Source organism: Amphiura filiformis, chromosome 9 (genome assembly GCF_039555335.1).
Source record: "Amphiura filiformis chromosome 9, Afil_fr2py, whole genome shotgun sequence".
In the NCBI taxonomy this organism is placed as follows: domain Eukaryota; kingdom Metazoa; phylum Echinodermata; class Ophiuroidea; order Amphilepidida; family Amphiuridae; genus Amphiura; species Amphiura filiformis.
Window position 1 is genome coordinate 29,841,010 of NC_092636.1, and position 20,057 is coordinate 29,861,066.

The 20,057-nt window shown below is 38.5% G+C and overlaps 1 protein-coding gene across 1 annotated transcript in view; it reads right to left on the reverse strand.

Moving 5' to 3' along the window:
* Nucleotides 1–20,057, reverse strand: part of LOC140160843 (exosome complex exonuclease RRP44-like) — a 136,298-nt gene that overhangs the window by 76,766 nt on the left and 39,475 nt on the right. The window contains exons 13-19 of the mRNA XM_072184161.1: nucleotides 18,935–19,084; nucleotides 12,234–12,361; nucleotides 11,078–11,164; nucleotides 10,774–10,930; nucleotides 9,846–10,066; nucleotides 8,769–8,859; nucleotides 6,040–6,117 (exon numbers count right to left, since the gene is read on the reverse strand). Of these exons, the coding sequence (XP_072040262.1) occupies nucleotides 6,040–6,117; nucleotides 8,769–8,859; nucleotides 9,846–10,066; nucleotides 10,774–10,930; nucleotides 11,078–11,164; nucleotides 12,234–12,361; nucleotides 18,935–19,084 (912 nt within the window). The remainder of the gene's footprint in view (nucleotides 1–6,039; nucleotides 6,118–8,768; nucleotides 8,860–9,845; nucleotides 10,067–10,773; nucleotides 10,931–11,077; nucleotides 11,165–12,233; nucleotides 12,362–18,934; nucleotides 19,085–20,057) is intronic.

The window sequence follows — 20,057 nt, forward strand, 5'->3', positions numbered from 1 at the left end:
ACTTCAATGATAAACACTGTCAATCATTTTTAATGATATTACATTATACTTTATAGCAACAAATCAAAAATTTTTTTAAATGAAAAGTTATCTGCAGAAACTTGCCATATTCCGTGTATTGGACTAGCAAGGCCAAATTAAGGGTATACGAGGTATTGTTGGTTGAAGCAGCCAAAAAATAAATAAATCAAAGTTCATTCTACAAATCATACTTTGAAAACTTGCTTAATTTATTGTTGTTAAGGGGTACTACACCCCTGGCCAATTTTGTGCCTATTTTTGCATTTTTCTCAAAAATTATAGCACATTGGTGACAAGTAAGATATGTATATTATAGGGCAAGGATTACAACTACTGCACTGAAAATTCAGCAACTCAAGGCAAGTAGTTATTGATTTATTGATCAAATATTGGTTTTCCCTCATTTTTGACTGTAACTCCACAACTGTTGTCTGTGCTGAAATAAAATTCCCAGTGCAGTAGTTGTAGTCCTTGCCCCTATAAGGCCACTAACAGTCAATTTTGAGTTTCCTGTCACATAATTTCTGGAAACAAGTGAGGTAACTTTTTCATTATTCATTATTTTCTGCCTTTCATTATGACCAAATACATGCATGTAAAATGTGTTGTTATTTGCCGCTCACTCACTTGAAGATGGATGTTTAGCCCAAATGAGATTCAAAAGTATATTAAAAAGACTCTGCAATGTTGACAGCAAAATGTATGTTTTGATTTTGATTTTTCCACAAAAAATAAAGGGATATTCATAATATTTTTGCAAATGTAACCAGTTTTTATCGGTATTTTTTGGAAAATCACAATAATGAATTCAAGTGAGGGTCAGAAAATGAAGTGAGGGAGGGTGACGGGAAACTCAAAATCGACTTTGATTGGCCTAATATACATATCTTACTTGTCATCAATGCGCTATAATTTTTGAAAAATGCAAAAATAGGCACAAAATTGGCCAGGGGTATAGTACCCCCTTAATAAGTTATGTACATGTTACAAAAGTGTTGTTGTTTCAGCCCTCTTTACAACATAACTCAAGAACCACATGACCAACAAAAGTATATCTGTGATATATGAACTCTTCTATACTCTCGCTATGAATTGAGCAATGCAATTTTTGCTAAAGCTCACTAGTCACTACCATTCGCAAGATGCTGTGAACTACTTTTTTTCTGCTACTTCGACCAACAATACATCGTATACCCTTAACATATCATTTTCCACGAAAGCAGATTTTCACAAGCCCTACATTCTAGTCTAATTATAAGCCTACTGGTGGAGTATCAGTAAGGGGCTGTGCAATAATTATCAGCGGTAAAATTTCCAAACGGCTCGCCAAAAAAATCGCTTACCCCCCTCTTGGCCCGCAAAAATTCTTTTTGCCCCCCCTTGCACATGCTAAATTTTTGGGATCCCAATTTCCAAACCTTAAAATTTGCATATTTAACCGTTTTCCTAAGCCTTTTTAGCGCGTTTTATTTAAAAGGCGCCCCATGGTTGTGTGCCAAAAAAATCGCTTGCCCCCCCCTCGGCTTGCCAAAAATTGCTTGCCCCCCCCCCCCCCCCCAATTTTACCCTCCCCCCAGGGCTCATAATTATTGCACAGCCCCTAAATAGATCAAATACCATCCAATGGCTAGTGATAATTTTAGCATCCCTCTGTCCACCTTGATTATATCACACATCACTTGTATGCATCAACAACATATCAACAGCACCCTCAAATCTCACATTATATTGTGTTTATACTATGAGCCAAAATATTCTCATCTCTCAAGGCAAAGGTTAATGACTGCCATTCAACAAGTTTAAAAGTTGACCTCATGTTGTGGAGTATGCATTTTGGTACCCAAACACACTCAATAGTCATTCTATGCAAGTAGGAGTCTATTGGGGTAATGTATGAGATCCTAATGTGATAGTGCACTATGGTGATAGCCAATAGTCAGATATTTATGAGATCCTCATCAAGCATTTTATTACTCTTGTAGTCAGCCTATAAATATTGGGCAATTCCAGTTGATATCCATATACCCCATAGGAGACATGACCTTAATCTTCTGCACTGGGTGTGTGAATTACAAATGAGGGTAGCTGTATATAGCCCATTAGGGGCTGTACAATAATTATCTGGTGGGGCAAAAATGAGGGGGGGGGCAGAAGCAATTTTTGGCAAGTTATAAGGTAGAGTGATAGGTACAAGATATTTGGTAGATCAAAAGAGGTGAAGAGATTTTTGGCACCCATTTATAGGGCACCTTATAAATCATTCGAAAAAGGCTTTATAGGAAAACAGTACGGAAACATTCAAAATATCCTGCTCGCTAAGTTCGCACTATATATATAGACCATTTCAAGTGGTTTGTAAATTGAGTTGCCAAAAATTTGGCATGTACAGGGAGGCAAGGATATTTTGGCACACCCAGCAATTTTTGGCATGCTGCAAGGGGAGGGGCAGCATTTCTTGGCAGCCTATGGGGGGGGGGACAGATAATTATTGCACAGCCCTTACTTTTTTAATCAGCCTATAAATCTCTGTTTCCCTCCTCAACATGCTCAAATCAGACCTGTTAAATAAGCCTTGTGATGTCCCGTTAGCAACCGCCTGACTGATGGGAGAAAATTTATATATCATTACTCATTCTATGCTCTAGTTGATTTAACTGGATGGCACACACAAAACGGCAGATGGATTGATGAGGCACACACTTTATGTGTCAAAATAACACCCAGTATTGCTACAACAGAACTGTAGCTATATGTCACTCTGAATAAATCAATTAAGTGCTGCAGTGGACAAATATTTCACCAAATTAATTTCAAATGAAATAAACCAAATCATGATTTTAATTGGAAGGATCATAATTCTTTTTGCCCTCATAATTAATAATCAATCACTTGCTGTGAAATGCTGTCTGTAATCAAAAATGGTATTTATTAAAAACAACATAGAAAAAACATAGAAATACAGTTATATAGGCAAATTTTATTTGACTGGGTCAAAAACCAAAACCAAAACAAAACACAAAAGCCCATAATAAGTACCAAATTATTTATTTTCCCCTCGTCTTCTTTTTCAATGCAACTTACATGCTGTTATTGATTATGTAACAAATTTCACACCTGGTATGTTTTTGTGCAATTAAATATATACAATTGTAGGCAGGGTCGTCGCTACAGGGGAAGGGTGTGACACCCCACTCATAGATTTTGTTAGCAAATAATTATTATTGTCAGCAAATTCATGTGCTCATCAGCAAATGTAATGCATCCACCATAGAAATGGTAACTGTGAGTTCCTGGTTGAAGGACACTTTGTAATGCAATAGGAATGGACTAATAATAAAAACTGTTAATTTTGAAAAAACAAAAAATCTCTCTACCCCTGTCAGATTTGCGGTGTGGGTGAAAAAAAAAGAGAATTGCACAATTTTCTTTGTCAATAAATGTCTCCTCCATTCCAACTGGTTCAGTGATGGCCCTGGGCCTTGCAGCTGTTGTACAGTTGCAGATTTTTTAAACAATCAGATTTAAAAAAAAATTAAAAATTAAATAAGATTTTTAAAAATTAGTTGCTCCCCAACCACATAACATTCGCAAGTGTTGAATTGTTGACCCCAATATTTTTTGCCCAGTGCATTCAAGAATCTACAATGAGGAGGGAAGGTGGTGTCTGTAGGAGCAAAATTTTCCCAAAATTTTTCAAAGCACGTTAAATTATATATCATTCATTTAGGCATTAACGTAAACAGGCAGATTAGGCCAACATGTACTTTGTTTATTCTTCACAATGCACAAGCAGTGCACACAAAATTGCTATTTTTGTTGACCATAATGTTTTTTGCCAATTGATGCTATATCGTTATCAGTGCTGTCATTATCATTACTATTACTACTATTGACCCCTTCTCCACACATTTTTCTTCATTTCACTCAATCAGGCAAAATGTGTCCTTTTGTGACTTTCATAGTTCATGCATGCGTTTCCTTCATTGTCTATTCTTTATCGGCCAAGAAGTTCCATTTAATTGCATTTCTTCCGGACTGCTTTATAGGGTTCTTTATATTAAAGAATTGATTTGAGCCAATTGATTTTACTGTTCAGTTACAAAGATGTGTGTCAGTGTTATTTGTATAGGGTTTTATTACCAATGCTGGCTTGTGCATCTTGTATATGTATGATGTCAGTGTTTTTCCACATATGATATTACAAACTGTTAGCATTTGTCCTCAGGGGACAAAAAAAACCCAACTCTGTTCTATGGGCGGGCGGACGGACCTTTCAAGTAGGGCCGGTCGGGTTTTTTTTGGGGGGGGGGAATTACCAAAAAAATAACCAAAATCTGTAAATATTTTGCGATTTGGAAAAATACCAACAAAAAAAAAAACCTTTCCTGAAATTTTCGAAATTTGGGTCGGCATTCATTTGTACAGGGAATTTTTTTTCCCAATTTGTTCAAAATCTGGGTCGGTCACCCTGGGGGGGGGGTACTCAGTACAAATGACCATACGGAGACGTGCCGCAAACATGGGTAGCATTTTCAGCCTTCTGGTATATCAATGACCCCTTTTTCAAAGCCTATTTTGGTATATGAATGAGTCCTTTTTTCAAAATTTTCTCAATTTTTCGGAAAACAGCCCAATTTTTCCTTAATCTAGCCAAAATTTTCCCAAAATTTTGGGAAAATTTGTAAAAACTAAGACAATTTTGGGTAAATTCGGCCGAAAAAATTTTGACTTTTGGTATATCAATGGGTCCAAATTTCTTGAAAAATTGGTATATTTATGGGTCTACTTCCAAAATCTCAGCGGCACGTCCCTACCAAAACCAAACTTGAGTACCCCCCCGGGGTCGGTCAGGCCCATAGAACAGGGTTTTCTTTTTTCTTCACATATGAGCACAGCGAGTGAGTGTTGATCTGTCACGCTATAATAAGCCTATTAGAATAACCGGTATAGGAATCACCCTGAAGAAGGAAATAGCCCACATTTTAAATGGTCTCTTTTGCCATTTAATTTACTTCGTTTGCTACATTAGGTTGAGTGTCTTTAAGATGTTGCTTTTGTTTACGTGTTCGGACACTTGTTGTGCACAGTATATGTAGCTGCATGTTAGCCTGCATAACACATTCAACTTACATAAACTTAAAGTGCTATATGTTGTATGAACTACATATCTAAACATACAAGTGGTAAAAACTACACCCAGGGGGCCACTCAAGTATGATAGTGTACACATGCGTGACCAAATTTTTTGAAACACCCCTAAACGAAGTTTTATCCTACCAGCAAATTTAGCCCCTTAATAAGGTAAAATAGAATTTACCCCCAAATGAGTTTTTGGCTAGTAAAAATGAAAAAAAAAAATGTACCCTTTTTGGACTCATAATTTACCAAAAATTTGAAAAGGTACACTAAACAAGTTGTTAAGTTCAAGAAAACTACCCTTATTATTGAAAATCAGTGTTTTTTAGACCCTAAATGCGTCACACGGTAGTTGTTAAGTTTAAAAAAACTACCCTCATTCTTGAAAATAGTGTTTTTTAGACCCTAAATGCATCACACGTGTAACTTACCTTGCCTAAAAAAACACCCCTTTTTACGTGTTTTTTTGGTCACACATGCATACAGACAATTTATGTGAGTGCCCCCCCGAAACTACAATACATATTATTACAGCAATATGAAAATATAACAAACTATTTGTTTTATGTCAAGCATATCTAGGTATTTTAACAGCTGACATCTGTGAAGTGATGAGAAAATGGTGACAAAACTTTGTCCAGGCACAGATATGCTAAATAATGCTAATTAATATGGAAAAAAGCTAAATATTAATATATTATGCTTTATTCCTTAGAAACACCCAATTGTTGTCAATAAGTGAACCAAAATGACATTTAACCTGTCAAATTTATGTAAATAAGTACGGAATAAAAGCAAATTAATAGCGATTACACTTTATTCTGTAAAGTGAATGTTACGATGGCAAAACTGTTGAGCCCTTATCAAACATATGGTTCTTACCTGCGTGTGTAGATTGACAGAGGCCCTCCCTGCATATTGAGCCATACGGTGGCGGTAGTTGAGATTGTTACATAAAGTCTGCAATCAAAAAAACAAAACAGAATTGTTTCATGATTAGATCATTAATTTGTTTTTCCTTTCATCTATCTACTGATTTTCTATCACTGCAGGTGTTACACTTTATAATGCTGTTGTTTACAATGTCTAAATGTAAAATGGGAAAAACAAACAAGCACTATTTGCGGTAGAAGTGACGTAATGAATCAGATTAACTACCATAGCAATAGATAAATACAATTTTGACTATATCGCACTCCACTACAACGTTCACGCGGTACCTATGCATTGAACCACAGATGTCAAAGAACAAGGATAAAGACCAGGATCATAATTCTATAGAATATTCATATCATGCTGATCACACGCACCTGTAAGATTAGTATCTTTGAAAAGAGTGGCATTGTATTCAATCTATGATTGCAGACAGACACAGGTGATGAGTGCAACCTACTTCTAGTGCAGGGCGATATATTCAAAAATTGTATAGGGCACGGTGGCTCAGTGGTTACGGCCTTGGACTCATAATCTGAGAGCTTGGTTGATGTGCATGGGTTCGAGTCCCCGGCCCACCACCGTGTTGCGCCCTTGGGCACAGCGCTTTGCCTCGCTTGCCTCACCCCACCCAGGTGCAATGGGAAGCTGTTAGGGGTTGTCACAGTCGTTGTACTGATGAACCCTGCGCCAATTATAGGCTGCAAACGTGGTTCCGACATATTCTAATGACGGCGGAATAAATGTAAAGGGCTTTGAGGCTGTTTATGGCATAAAGCGCTATATAAATATCTACATTTATTTTCATGTATTGCTATGGTAGTTAATCCAATTATTATGTCACTTCTATGGCGAATAGTGTGTATCGTCTCAAGTAATGCCATATTGGATTTCGTAGTGGCAGATTCAAATAAGTGCGTTTACGCAGGATACGTTGCCAGCATATGAACAAATCTCCTTTTTACGAGTGTGTATACGCCTGTGGGATTAGGTTATCATGAGCGATTCGAGTCTGCTACTCCGAAATCCAACATGGCTTACTCTCATCTTGAAACGAAACAGACTATACATATGTAAGAAATAAGAACTATATTTCAAGTATTTCAACCACCATTTGAAAGAAATAAGTACTTTACAAATCAGTTACCTAATGGCTTAATAGTTAATTTCTTGAGCATAGAAATCAACACAAATATCACACAAGAAACACCGAAGATTATAAGATCTGTCTAATAAAAACAGTTTGCTAACAAAACAATGAGAATGCCAGGCTAAGAAAATGGAATTCAATTTACAAAAACAATAAAACTGCTAAGGTAATAGAACAAAATAAATTTGATATTTTGATCGAGCATCGATACTTGGTCGATCCTTATGATTTAGGAAATATCAATTAATTACCTATTGTTAATTGTTATAACATTTAATTATTGTACGTAATGCATTATCCAATACAATCTTACCATTCTGATTAATTAGTTGATAGTTTATTAAAAACAAATATCAAAGCAGCATTGATGGTCAATCCAAAGATCAAACACATTTGGTTCTGATGCCTAAATCAGTTGAATTCATTAGGTCCCAAATTAAAACAAACCTTTATTGAAAAATATACTTAGTACCTCTTGGTTGTTGTGTCTTCCATTTCCGAAATCATTTAATGACCAATTAACTGATTTCCTAACATTTATACCATATTCAAACCATATGACAACTCAGCTGCTTTCTTGTGCGATATACTTGTGATTGTAATGTTATCAAATCTTATTTTTGTCTTAGACTTACACTTAGGTATTTTGAATAATAACATCATTATGTAATTTTAACACAAGAATCTCTTTAATTCTGAACCTTGCCATGACATTAATGCAATCATACCCCTTAACCTAACCATTTCCTAAATCCTAACCTTAGTACTTTTATATCACAAGGCCATCTTAATTTAATAGTTTGTCTCAAAGTCCATCCAAAGTTGAAACCCTAATGAAAAATATATTTAAATTTTTTTACTTGAATTTTTGTAATCAAAATGTGAGAGGGGCTTTTTGACAAAAATTCACTGGGGAATATGAGCGTATAAGAGTTTCACTGTGTTCACGATGAAGAATTGTATCGAGATTTACGACTAATAAAGTGAGATGTTTGTGGTGGATTTTGGAAAAAAAACCAGTGGAAAAAATGAATTTTACTCAATCCAGCTAGAATAACGCGCAAAAAGCTGGCAACTTTTATACTAATGCACACAGAGGCTTTGAGACAAACAATTAAATCAAGATGGCCTAATGCTTTTATAATTTGTTCAACTAGTAAGTGGCTAGACTCATAACATTGTGGATTGATATAAAATGACTTATACACAGTTGGGTGCAGAACATACGCTAAATGCCTCTTGGATCTTCAAATGCAGCAACAAAAACCTAATCATTTTTGCCATTTATAGGTTGATCAAAGTGTATACCAATTTTCACCCTGATGTGTCAGTGTGTCTCAAGTAGCTAGCGGACACACAAAGCGCTGGCATACACAAGCAGGCACTTAAAGACGCCACATAGATGCGTGCACAAAACAGCTGCCTCAACGCATCGACGTCACTGCCACATCGGGGTGAAAAATGTAATAGTTTCATAGATTGCCAAATGAATTTAATATCAATAATAGAATAAAAGAGCAACATGTACCTGGATTTTCATTTTCTCTAGCAGATCTGGATAAGACTTATCAGCATTGATGGCTACTGCTAACATACGATGGACGATGACATCAGAATATCTGAAACAAATATATTGCAATATACTCGCACAATCAGCAAACAAATTAAATATACAACGGGCAGAAAGAACCATACCATCGCATGGTAGCATCATTTAAACATTATTTTGTAAAAATAACATGCAGAGGCAGATAAAGTCAGGAGAAAAAAACTCTGGATGCACTTTGCTGTGCGGGACTTGAACCCCGGATGTTCACTACGGGACTTGACCCCAGACCCGCAGGACAACTTCAGTGGATGATATAACAGTGCTGGAGATCAGGATCAAGTCTTCCATAGGATGTATGGATTTCAACTGGAATAGGGATTGAGCACTCATAAAATTTGTAAGAAAGTTGCAAAACTGTCAAGCAAATCTAACTAGAAATCCACTTGCTTTCTCAAGGATGTCACTACCATGGGTTTTTTTTCACACAAACTTGAACTAATAACACTTAGCCACAAGGCAAGATGTAGCATGCATTGTGGACTATGTTAAAAACCCACTTGTCCCTTGGCATGACGTAACTGTTTTTGGTTACCTGAGGAAAACATTTGGTTGTGCAAGGCTGTTACAAAGCACAGGATTTTGTGAGCTATGCCTGCATTTATAAAAGCCTACACTTACCTAGTTCCAATAATTGGAACTCACGGCTCCGACCGTGAGTTCCAAGGAGCTATGTGTATGTGTTGCCGCGATTTAGCGTGCATTCATCACCATATTCACATGTACATAGTCGTGGAGTGGACTTTTCGCTGCTCATAAAAATCACTCAAAAATCATCTTTTTAAATATTTCTTTGGACAAAAGCTGATGCGTAGAATAAGTTGAGCAATCATAGATGACATTCATCAGTGACACAGGTTTCTAAAGTGAGTATTTTACTAGATATACTAATTCAAACTTGCCAAAATAAAACCCTGGAGGCACCCTATGGGAGTACCTACAAGTTGAGAACAAGTCCTCAAACGTTCGAAATTTGTAGTTACTACAACTAACACTTACCTTCTGATAGGCGAGGTGAAATGTGTATAGATTGGTGTGGCCAAACCATAGTGAAGATATTCCTCCTCAGGTAAAGTCCCGCAACTAAAATACAGAGCCTGCGTCATACACCGCGTTGTCATCATACGTAACAGACGATTGAAATATGGCTCCCCCTCCAGCACAGCTTTGTCTAGTGATGTGGCAAGGGCGTGACCACTGTCTACCTCTAGTTTAACTCCCTGGAATGGATGACAGGAAAGACACATGTATATTATGGAGGTCAGAACTAAGCTTTTATTCCTCAAATATCTTTTTTATTATATATTATTTTATCAAATTTTAGAATACTGCCAACCCTAGTATCTTTATAAACCACAGAGTTGCAGCTATTGAAATACAATGATACCAACTTTATTACATTTATTCGTGTTAATAGTGACTACAAACACAAGATTGAGAATAACCTTATTTAATAACACATACACGGACGGACGGACAGCAGTGATTTTACTGTCTTTCTCTATTCCATAGCGTAAGACAACAACCGTTACAAAGAATATACGTACAGAAGGAAATATGCAGTTTTAACAAAAGACGCTTTGTTAATTAGGGGTGATTGTCCTAACATTAATAATGATTCCCAAGATATCTAAACAGGTTCATGGCTGTTGCACTGGAATGCTTAGGGGTGTGTACAAAAGTCAACCTCCACTGGAAACAACACTAAAATAACAAGGAGTTGTATGGTGGGTGACCTTCAATGACTCTCAGAGAAGATCAGAGAAAGAAGGACACACTTCGCTGGCACTGCTTGAGGAGTAGGGGTGAGTCTGTCACCAATCTACTCAATTGGACACCCAAGTATGGAGTAAGGAACACTGGTAGACCGTCCCTTACATAATGTGCTTTATGAGTTTAACCTCATTGTAATTTTGCTCCACCTTACCTTTGCCAATGCAGCTTTGATAACAGGCTCATAACTTGATGGAGCCGGTGATGGATGGCGACGAAGCAAGGCACACTGTGGGAATTCCTCTTGGATCTTCATAGCAACTGAGATGTTGGCTAACAACATGAACTCTTCCACCATAGAATTGGTTTCCCTGTAAAATAACATTCAGTAAAATCGGTAGTAAGTATGCACCATACACCATCCTATGTCTACCTTCATCTACACACATAGATTGACACACACACCCCTACCCTCACCCCCACACATGGTTGTCCCATGTTTTGCCAAGTTATTTTACCTTAGCTGCTTCTGTATGACATCAATCGGATCGTGAGTCTCGCTGTCCACATCAAATCTGACTTCCGCTGAGGCTAACACCAAAGCACTACATAAAACAAATAGTAATATTAACATGGTATTAAGGGGATTATCAGGATCTTCTGTGTACACATTTTGTTTAACTGCACCGCCAAGCAATCAACAATTATATATATATGCTGATTTGATCATAATATCTCATGTCTATCTCATAAAGCATGTAAATATCCTGTTCTGTAAGTTTGAATTGCTATCTTCAGTATTTGCTGCTAGCTGTACAGTACCATGCTAAATTCTACAGCCTCACATTCTATCTTGATTTTAATGTCAGATTTTTTCTGATATGACATTACACATTCAGTTATTACACTTGCTGGCAGAGACAAACGCTACTTGTTTACATTTTGAGAGCAAACACAGCATAAACAGCATTCAATCGTTTCACAACAGAAGACCGGCAATCTGATTGGCTGATAACACGTCAAAGCTTTAGACGGCGCTCATGAAGGGAACATAAAGCTTTACATATGTTGCTCATTAATAGGGTATTCACATCAATCTGAGCAAGAGAGTGCGTTCTTTTCTGAAAGTCAGTGTAATAGGCCCTAGTCCGACAAATGTACCTCCCACCCTAAATTATGTTCACCACCTACAATACTGTATTTAATATAATGAGTTACTGTATGGCCCACTTCTTATGTTATTCTGTCATATTAAATTCAAACTGAACAAATTGCATGCAAATTTATACTTCAATCCAATGAAATATATTAGGAACTGTTCATAAATGTGGCAGCCATTGAAAGTTAATGCCCAGATTGTTTCCTGTGATTTGGTTTTGACCTAATTTCGTGTGAAAATGATGTGTGAAAGGTAGACTGCTGCCCTCATACATCAACTGTCTGGGTTGACCACTGAGAAAACCAGACTCTGGTTGAACTGAGACTGCGCAGTTGTGTACAAAATTGACCTTTTGACCAAGTTTGTTACACAGGCGCCATGCTGTTGCGCAAACCAAAGTTGTGTAAGAATATATTATAATTGTAGATTGACTATATGGTATATTTTAGTTGTGTTACAGGATTTATGAAGCTCAATACAACTGTGGCTTTTATGTTCTACAAGTAATTACATACCCATTATCAAGCCTTTGTTGTTTGAGTATTTTAGCCAATTTATTGAGACCTCTCAGACTTTTGGATAGTGCATCATTTTGAGACTTGTCATCAATCTTCATCTGGGCCTCCTCATACGTAAACGCTGCCTAAAATGATAAACAAACAGAACTATGATACAGTAGGCTATAATGAAATAAATGTGTCAAAATGTACAAAGTTCACAATAACAAAACCATTTGGTTCCGGAAGCATTTCAGTTGGGTTATATATTCCAGTTGAAATCCATACACCCCTAAGATCTTCCACACAGGGAGTGTGAATTTCAGATGTGGTTACCTGAATGGGTGACTTCATTTGAATTCTACACTCCCTGTGTGAGAGATAAAGGTCACGTTTTCCTTAGGTGGTGTACAAGTTGTATCAAAATGATTGGAACCCATCAGTTTTCATTGATAATGGATGAGCCTGACACATCAAAATTCAAAATAAGATCCAAATAATTTGTACATAAATTGTCAAATTAATTGATGGGTACCAATCATTTTGATACACCCTGTATGGATTTCAACTGAACTAGCCCAATGATACATTTGCAGCTCATCCATGAGTGAGTCTTCATGTAAAATATCAAACCACGCCAATTGCGAGATCACTGCGCACATACCAAGTTACACGCAACACAAATGATCCATGCAACCATGCAGTTCAATATGCACCCAGTTGTACTCTATTGTCTCGTATAACACAGGCAAAAACCAATGATATTAAAGGAAAAACAACAACTGTTTAAGAATGGGAATTAACCTTTGAGATTTAGCCATCACTCTTTTTGAAACTGTCTGTTGGTAGCAAGCATGGCTCTAACAAGCATGGTATAAATCTGCACACACATTGTCAACTTATAAATTGCAGCTGGTAATAAGTATAAGATTGATAGTTTTTGGGATTAAAAAAAATATTATCCAGTTGAGGAGAAACCTTGGAAAATGCTCACCATCCGTAAAACACCAGGCCTACATTTCTTTGGTAAGATCACAACTAAAATATGCCTCCACTATTTGGGACCCATACAGACAAAACCAAATAGATCAACTTGAACAGATTCAATGCAGGGCAATCCGTTTCATATGCGGAAACTACCAACGCGAAGCCAGCGTCACCACCATGAGATTAGATCTGGGAATGCCCACCTTGGAGAGATGCAGGCAAGCCCACTTGACCACAATACCAATTCCAGACTGCATGAAACCAAGACAACGCACAACTCGCCAACAACATCAACAAAGGTTCATGCGGCTCGGTTCTAGCTCAGACAACTACAGGCAAAGCTTCTTCCCAAGAATTCTGCGTGACTGGGATGCGCCTCCCTAACATCATTGAACTGCCTACAGTAGAGCAGTTCAAGGAGCCATCAATCTAGGAGCCACCTTTTACTTGCACCATTGTATATATGCGAGCACATCGCACAAGTGTCCAATGTTTGAGACACCACACACATCCCTTGTCTAGTTGCTGAGCAGGCGTTGACAAGTACTTGCGTAGAAGTAGAAACATAGTTCAAATGAAACATATACTCTGATCAGCTCTTAATAGGTGGGGCTGGGGACTCATAACATTGTGGATTGATACAGAATGACGTACACACAGCTAGGCGCAGCACCTACGCGAACTGCGTTTTGCGTGAATGACTCGTGCTTTTGTGAATTTACGCGTGCGTAAGTAGGAACTTTATTGACTCGCGCAGTAACAAAAACCGAATAATTCCCGCCTATTAAGAGCTGATCCAGATAGCTGATAGAGCTGATAGTATAGTTCTGCCAAATGCTACAATATGAGGGGTTTTAAATCAAACTACCATGTCCTACAGGAATTGATGAATAGTTTGATATTGTTGCAAGAACATTGGCTTCATGACTATGAAATAAAGAGGGAGCTTGAACAGCTTGGAGATATTGCATACAATGCTGTTTGCTTTGACACTCATGACCAAATCCTCCCCCCCCCCCACAGGACAAAAGGGAAAATATACAGCCTTCATATGTCAGAATAAATCCATGACCAAATTTAAAGTAGAGTCTCTTGAAACACAGAATTCCAGGATTTGCTGCATAACAAACCATGACAAAGAGAGCAAGTTATGATTGTATCATTATCATTTCGTGCAGTTGCACCAAGACTCTGGAACTCCATCCCGACATCATTGCATCATTTTAAGAAACAACTCAAAACTTATTTAAACCCATCAAAGGAATTCACCGCCTCCATGCTGATTTTCCTTGTTTTTAAAGTGTTTTTGCCTAATTTTTAGAATTGCTTTTTAGCATATATCAGTTTGTTTCATAATAGGTTTTTACTTCTGTACATTATATAAGGTTTCTGTTTTCATTTTGGTATTTATTTTAGGATAGTAATCATTGCTTTGTACATGTATCAAGTTTTTAACTACTTCTTTAATTATGCTATATGTGTATTTTTAAGGTTTTGATTGTTTTAAATGTTTTTGTATTTCTTAAGGTTGCTTTGTTTTGTACAGCGCTTTGTCCTTTAGTAAAGGCGCTTTATAAATGCTGTTAATAATGATAATAATATAATCAATGTGTACATGCCATCTAGGGGAAGGAACAACTCAGAGGATGCACTTAGAGATCATCTGGAGCAGGTGGAAAGCCTGGCAGAGAGATTCCAGAGTACCCATGACATCATCATCTGTGGTGACTTCATAGAACTCCACCCAACAGCCATGACAGGATCCTGATTGATTTTTGCAACAACAAGAATATCCGCATATCTGCCAATTATCCTTCTGTCCTCACGTTATACCCCTCCAACAGAATTGACCAATTCACCATTGACTACATACTTCAAATTTGTACAAAAACCAATCAACTTGGCAACATCAGAGTTCTCCAGCTTGATGATAGTGTGACACCTCTCAATACCTCTGATCATGTGCCTGTCTCTGGCCAAATCAGCAAGTGTATCGCCATGAAAAGAGGCTTATAACAACGCACCATGAAGAGAAGTATCGTCAAGTGGGAAAAAGGGGACCTCAAAGCCTACAATGATGAGATTGAGTCCACCCTGACGTCGGAGGTTGATATGGGAAGTCAATTTGGGATCAAGAATGCTGTCGCTGAGCTTCAGCGCACTATTAAAGCTGCAACGACCAAACACATACCTACCAGCAAACCCTCTGCCAGCAACATGATGAAGATCTCCCTTACTGCTGTTCACAAGCAGGAAGAAAGCAAAAAGGTGTTCCATCTATGAAAAGAGGCAGGACGTCCAGGAAGACAACACCCCTCTACCAAGGTGCTCAGGATAAAGAAGAAACAGCTGAGATACCAGGTTAGGAAAGACAAGGCCATGAAGGATGCTGATCTGCATGAGCAGCTAATGGAGACCAACTTTACTGACCCAAAGATCTTTCACAGGCTGGTCAACAAACAAAGAAGAAGTAGTGAAGTTAACACACCTTCACTAAAGTACTAAGGTGTTCTGCACGAAGGTCCAGATGAAGTGTGTGCAGGTTTTGCCTCCTACTTCAATGACTTAGGTAAACCCATAATGTCTACCTCATTTGACGATGAGCATCAGAAGAATGTAGAGATGGATGTGGCAATATTACTTCATTCTCCTGAGTCAATACAAGATAACACCCCAACCGTCATCACCATGGAAGAAACCTATTTGACTCTCTCGGCTCTAAAGAAGGGTAAGGCAACCGATGTTGACGACATCTCAGGTGAACATCTGATCTATGCAAAGGATGTGGTGCTTCCACATGTCACCAAACTGTTTAATAATGTGTATTAAGACAATCTGGAAGAAGAAAGGCTCCAAAGATGACCCCAGTAAGTACAGAGGTATCACCATAACATCTACCTTGGGTAAAGTCTTTGAAGACATCATCACCAAAAGAGTCGAGACATTCTTCAAGCATCAGCAATCTATAGTAAGAATTCCAATTGAATGAACGCAGCTTTCAACTGCTGTACTCGATCCAACCGCGATCGTATACCGCGTATTTCAAACTACAACGCGAGCGCACGACCTTGGATACAATGCTAACCAATCATGAGTGTGTTGGCATGGTTAGATTCGCTTTCGCATTACTCACGCTCAGTCGCACATGCTGGCGTACATCGCGCAGTGTACGCAAAAATTTGTCATGCTATTGAAAGCTGCGTTCATTCAATTGGAATTCCCACTATAGACTGCAATTTGGATTTACACCATCAGTATCCATTATGTCAGCCTCTCTGGTTGTCAATGAAGCTGTGCAAAGGAACCTGCCCAGGACACCAACCAACATGACACTTCTAGATGCAGAAAAGGCATTTGATGTGATATGTTTCCATCTGTCCGGTCACACCCACTGGCGTTGTTCATGCAGTTTGTAGCATGAGTGGATGGTAGCCAATTTTCTCAAGTTAAATGTGGAGAAGACATAAGTGTAGTTACTTGATTGCGAGCACAACTTGCCAAGATCAATCTTTCCAGCATGAATGTTGCTGGTACGTGTTAATGTCACCATTAAATCAGACCCCATCAAAAATCTGGGCGCCATGTTTGACACTGGAATGACAATGTCTGCTCAAGTATCTGGACTGATAAAACTGCCAACTATCATCTTGTGAACATTGTATGTGCGCGGAAATTGCTCACTGAAGATGCCACTAAAATGGCTATTCATTCACAAGTGACACCCCGCCTTGACTATTGCAATAGTCTGTTGGCGGGAATAAGTAAGAAACTGCAGAACAAACTTCAAAATGTCCAGTGAACATCAGGAAGGCTGATTTTCATTAAACGCAAGTTTGACTCCATCACTTCAGAACTCGTAAATGAACTCCACTGGCTTCCAAGCAAACAACGCATTGACTACAAAATTCTCTCTCTTGTTTATAAAGCACTTCACAGTCAAGCTCCATCCGACATCATTGATATGCTTCAATTCGAGTTACACAAATGCAGCTTAGATCATAATGCTCAGATGGTACCTCTCTTGTTGAGCCAAGAACGCAATGTGTTTCTTTTGGTGACCGAGCTTTTGCTGCCTATGCTCCCAGATTGTGGAATAAACAACCAGGTCAAATCAAAAATTGTACTTTTGAACAGTTTAAGCTCCTGAAGAGCCACCTATTTCAGGATGCTTATCAGCAGTAGTTTAGTAGTTGAGCTAATGAGCACAGTTGAACATTTTGAAATGATTTTGGCGCAAAGACATAAATGTAACTGATTGATTGATTGATTGGCAAGATGGTCTATTCAGGAAGATGGCACTTCTAAGAATCCCTAAAGATATATGGGCTGTTCTGCACCACTGGAGCAAGAATAACACTGCTGCAGTGGGATGGAAAGGCAGAACTTCTGAAGGCTTCCCAATCAAGCAAGGTGTGAAGCAAGAGGTGGCAAAGGGTCACCCTTATCGTATAAGATCTTCATCAATAACATTTTTCTCTCCCTTGAAAGGTCTGCTGCCAGGCTGAAAATCGGCTCCACTCCTGCTTCATGTCCTAGTGGTGGATGACGTGGTCTTACTTAGCAAAGATGAAGAAGGGCACACAACAGCTGCTGCATATTATGGAAGAATATACGCATCACAACAGATTTGCCATCAACACCAACAAGAGCGCGCTGCTTTACTACCAAAAGAGCGCCAGTGAGCAGCCCCAACAACTAGTTCTTGAAGATGCACCCCTGCAGGTGACATAGGATGCAGTTCATCTCGGCATTATCCATGGCACCACTACTAGCTTGAACAAGACCCGTGTAGAGAGCAACATTGACTCAGCCCGGAAATGTTTATACAGCCTTCTCAGCACTGATCTTCATGAGTGTAGTGGTCTGAATCCAATAGTGGGAGCTCAGATATACAACTTATATGTCCTGCCTAGGCTGACTTATGGAACAGAACTCTGGCTGAAGACAAAACTGCACAACTGTAGACTTGAGAAATTCCACCATCATGTGGTCAAGATGCTATAAGGTCTCAGGATGTCCCAACGTAGGAGCTCTGATACTGCTTGGTTGCCTACCTTGCCTACTCAGAGTACATAAGATCAAACTATCCTTATTGTGAAATGCTATTAGGGAACAAGAGTCGTTCACCCATGCCATCATCACTAGACAGTACGCTTTTGGGAGAACCAACTCTTGGGTAAATCCTTTGTTTCCTATTGTTTTTTGAGAGATTCAATGTCCCATATCTCAAAAAAGCTCCGCTGACATTACAGCCCATTCATGGTGGGTGGTCACACACATACGCTTAAAAAGGCAAGGGTAAAGGAGTCGAACCTGCACTTTTTTACAGGACGTAGTGCTCATCTCTCTTTCATTAGCGATTAGGTCGGACTCCACCGTAAAATGTTTGTAGTGGGATGGCCACATCTCCCACAGTGAGTCTGTTACCTTCCCAGCATTTAAGAATGTCGCAACCCATTTATACATCTGGGTGAAGGAGTAATCAAGATAAAGTACCTAACTCAAGAGCACAACACGATGATGTCGCCGGGACTCAAACTTGCAAACTTTTGATTATGAATCAAAGCCTGTTCTGCTCAGCCACCGTGCTAAATAACTGATTTTGTTCATATACGCTTACTGATGCTAAAATCCCCACATCCCTGTTATACTTGGTTGAAATTGAATACTGAATTTTGATTTTGCTAGACAAACGACTCACTTGATCGCACCATACATATATTCACACCTACCCTAGATTTGATGATGCTTTTACAAAACCTTGTCTTCACGATATCAGCTGTGTGAGTCAATTCCCATATGCAGGAGAATGCTAATCTCTCTTCACCTCCACGAAGTGAACACAAATTGGAACTCAGCAAGTCAGGAACCATGTCTATACGCTGAATTAATAGAAATACATATATGTTAAAATTAGTTTGTAATCTTTCAAACATTGCAACAGAAAAGAGTAGCTTTTGAAATAAGTCTAATACTGGAACAGTGGCAAAGGAGAGGCATAAAAGAAGCCACCAGGGAGGGAGCATATTGAGTGACCATCACTAAACAAGAGAGGGGGACAGAGTCATCAAGAAGATACCTAGCTGTCTATCATGTGACCAGTCCAGCGGGTCACCCAGTCTGGTGGCTCCAGACTCAACGTAGCAAAGTTGCAAAAAGTAAGTTCCAGTATTAGATTAACTTTCAAATCTCTGTTTACAACTACTGGATGACTAAGAACATTCACTGAAAGGAAGAGTTTAAAATGCATAATAAGTTGTAGTATTTCTACAAGTACGCCGTCGGTCATCATAGTACTAGTGATGTTGGAGACACGTCTGAAGAAAACTCGATCACTCACACAGGGACTGGCTGCACCTGTACTGTGATAGCCGACAACATTCTCACAGAAATACTATAACTTATTCAATATATTATTCAAAATGAAGGATCCAGATTCTCTTGTGCAGTGCATAAAGGACACCAATAACTCACAAAGAAATAATTTCAAATATGGATACGAGGGGACACGTAAATCTGTTTAAAATACAAGGAACAAAACTGTGAATTCCAAGGCAAACACATGGATGGGACAACTATGAATACAAAGCTTGCATCTGACACTTAAGGGGAGATCGAACATAGCTAGGTGTCAATAGTGAGAGGCATGCAGTAGTCACCTATCCAACACACCTCAACCAAGTTTAGAGTAGGCAAATACGAAATGCATCACAATGTTTTCACTGATTTTTGTAGTGGCACTAGAAGAATTTTTTCCAGGGGGACAGGGCATTGGGGTATTTCTACAAATTTGCAGCAAAAATTGTACATTTTTGATTTTTACAGCGGTGGGGGTGGCAAGATCTCTGACTGGAA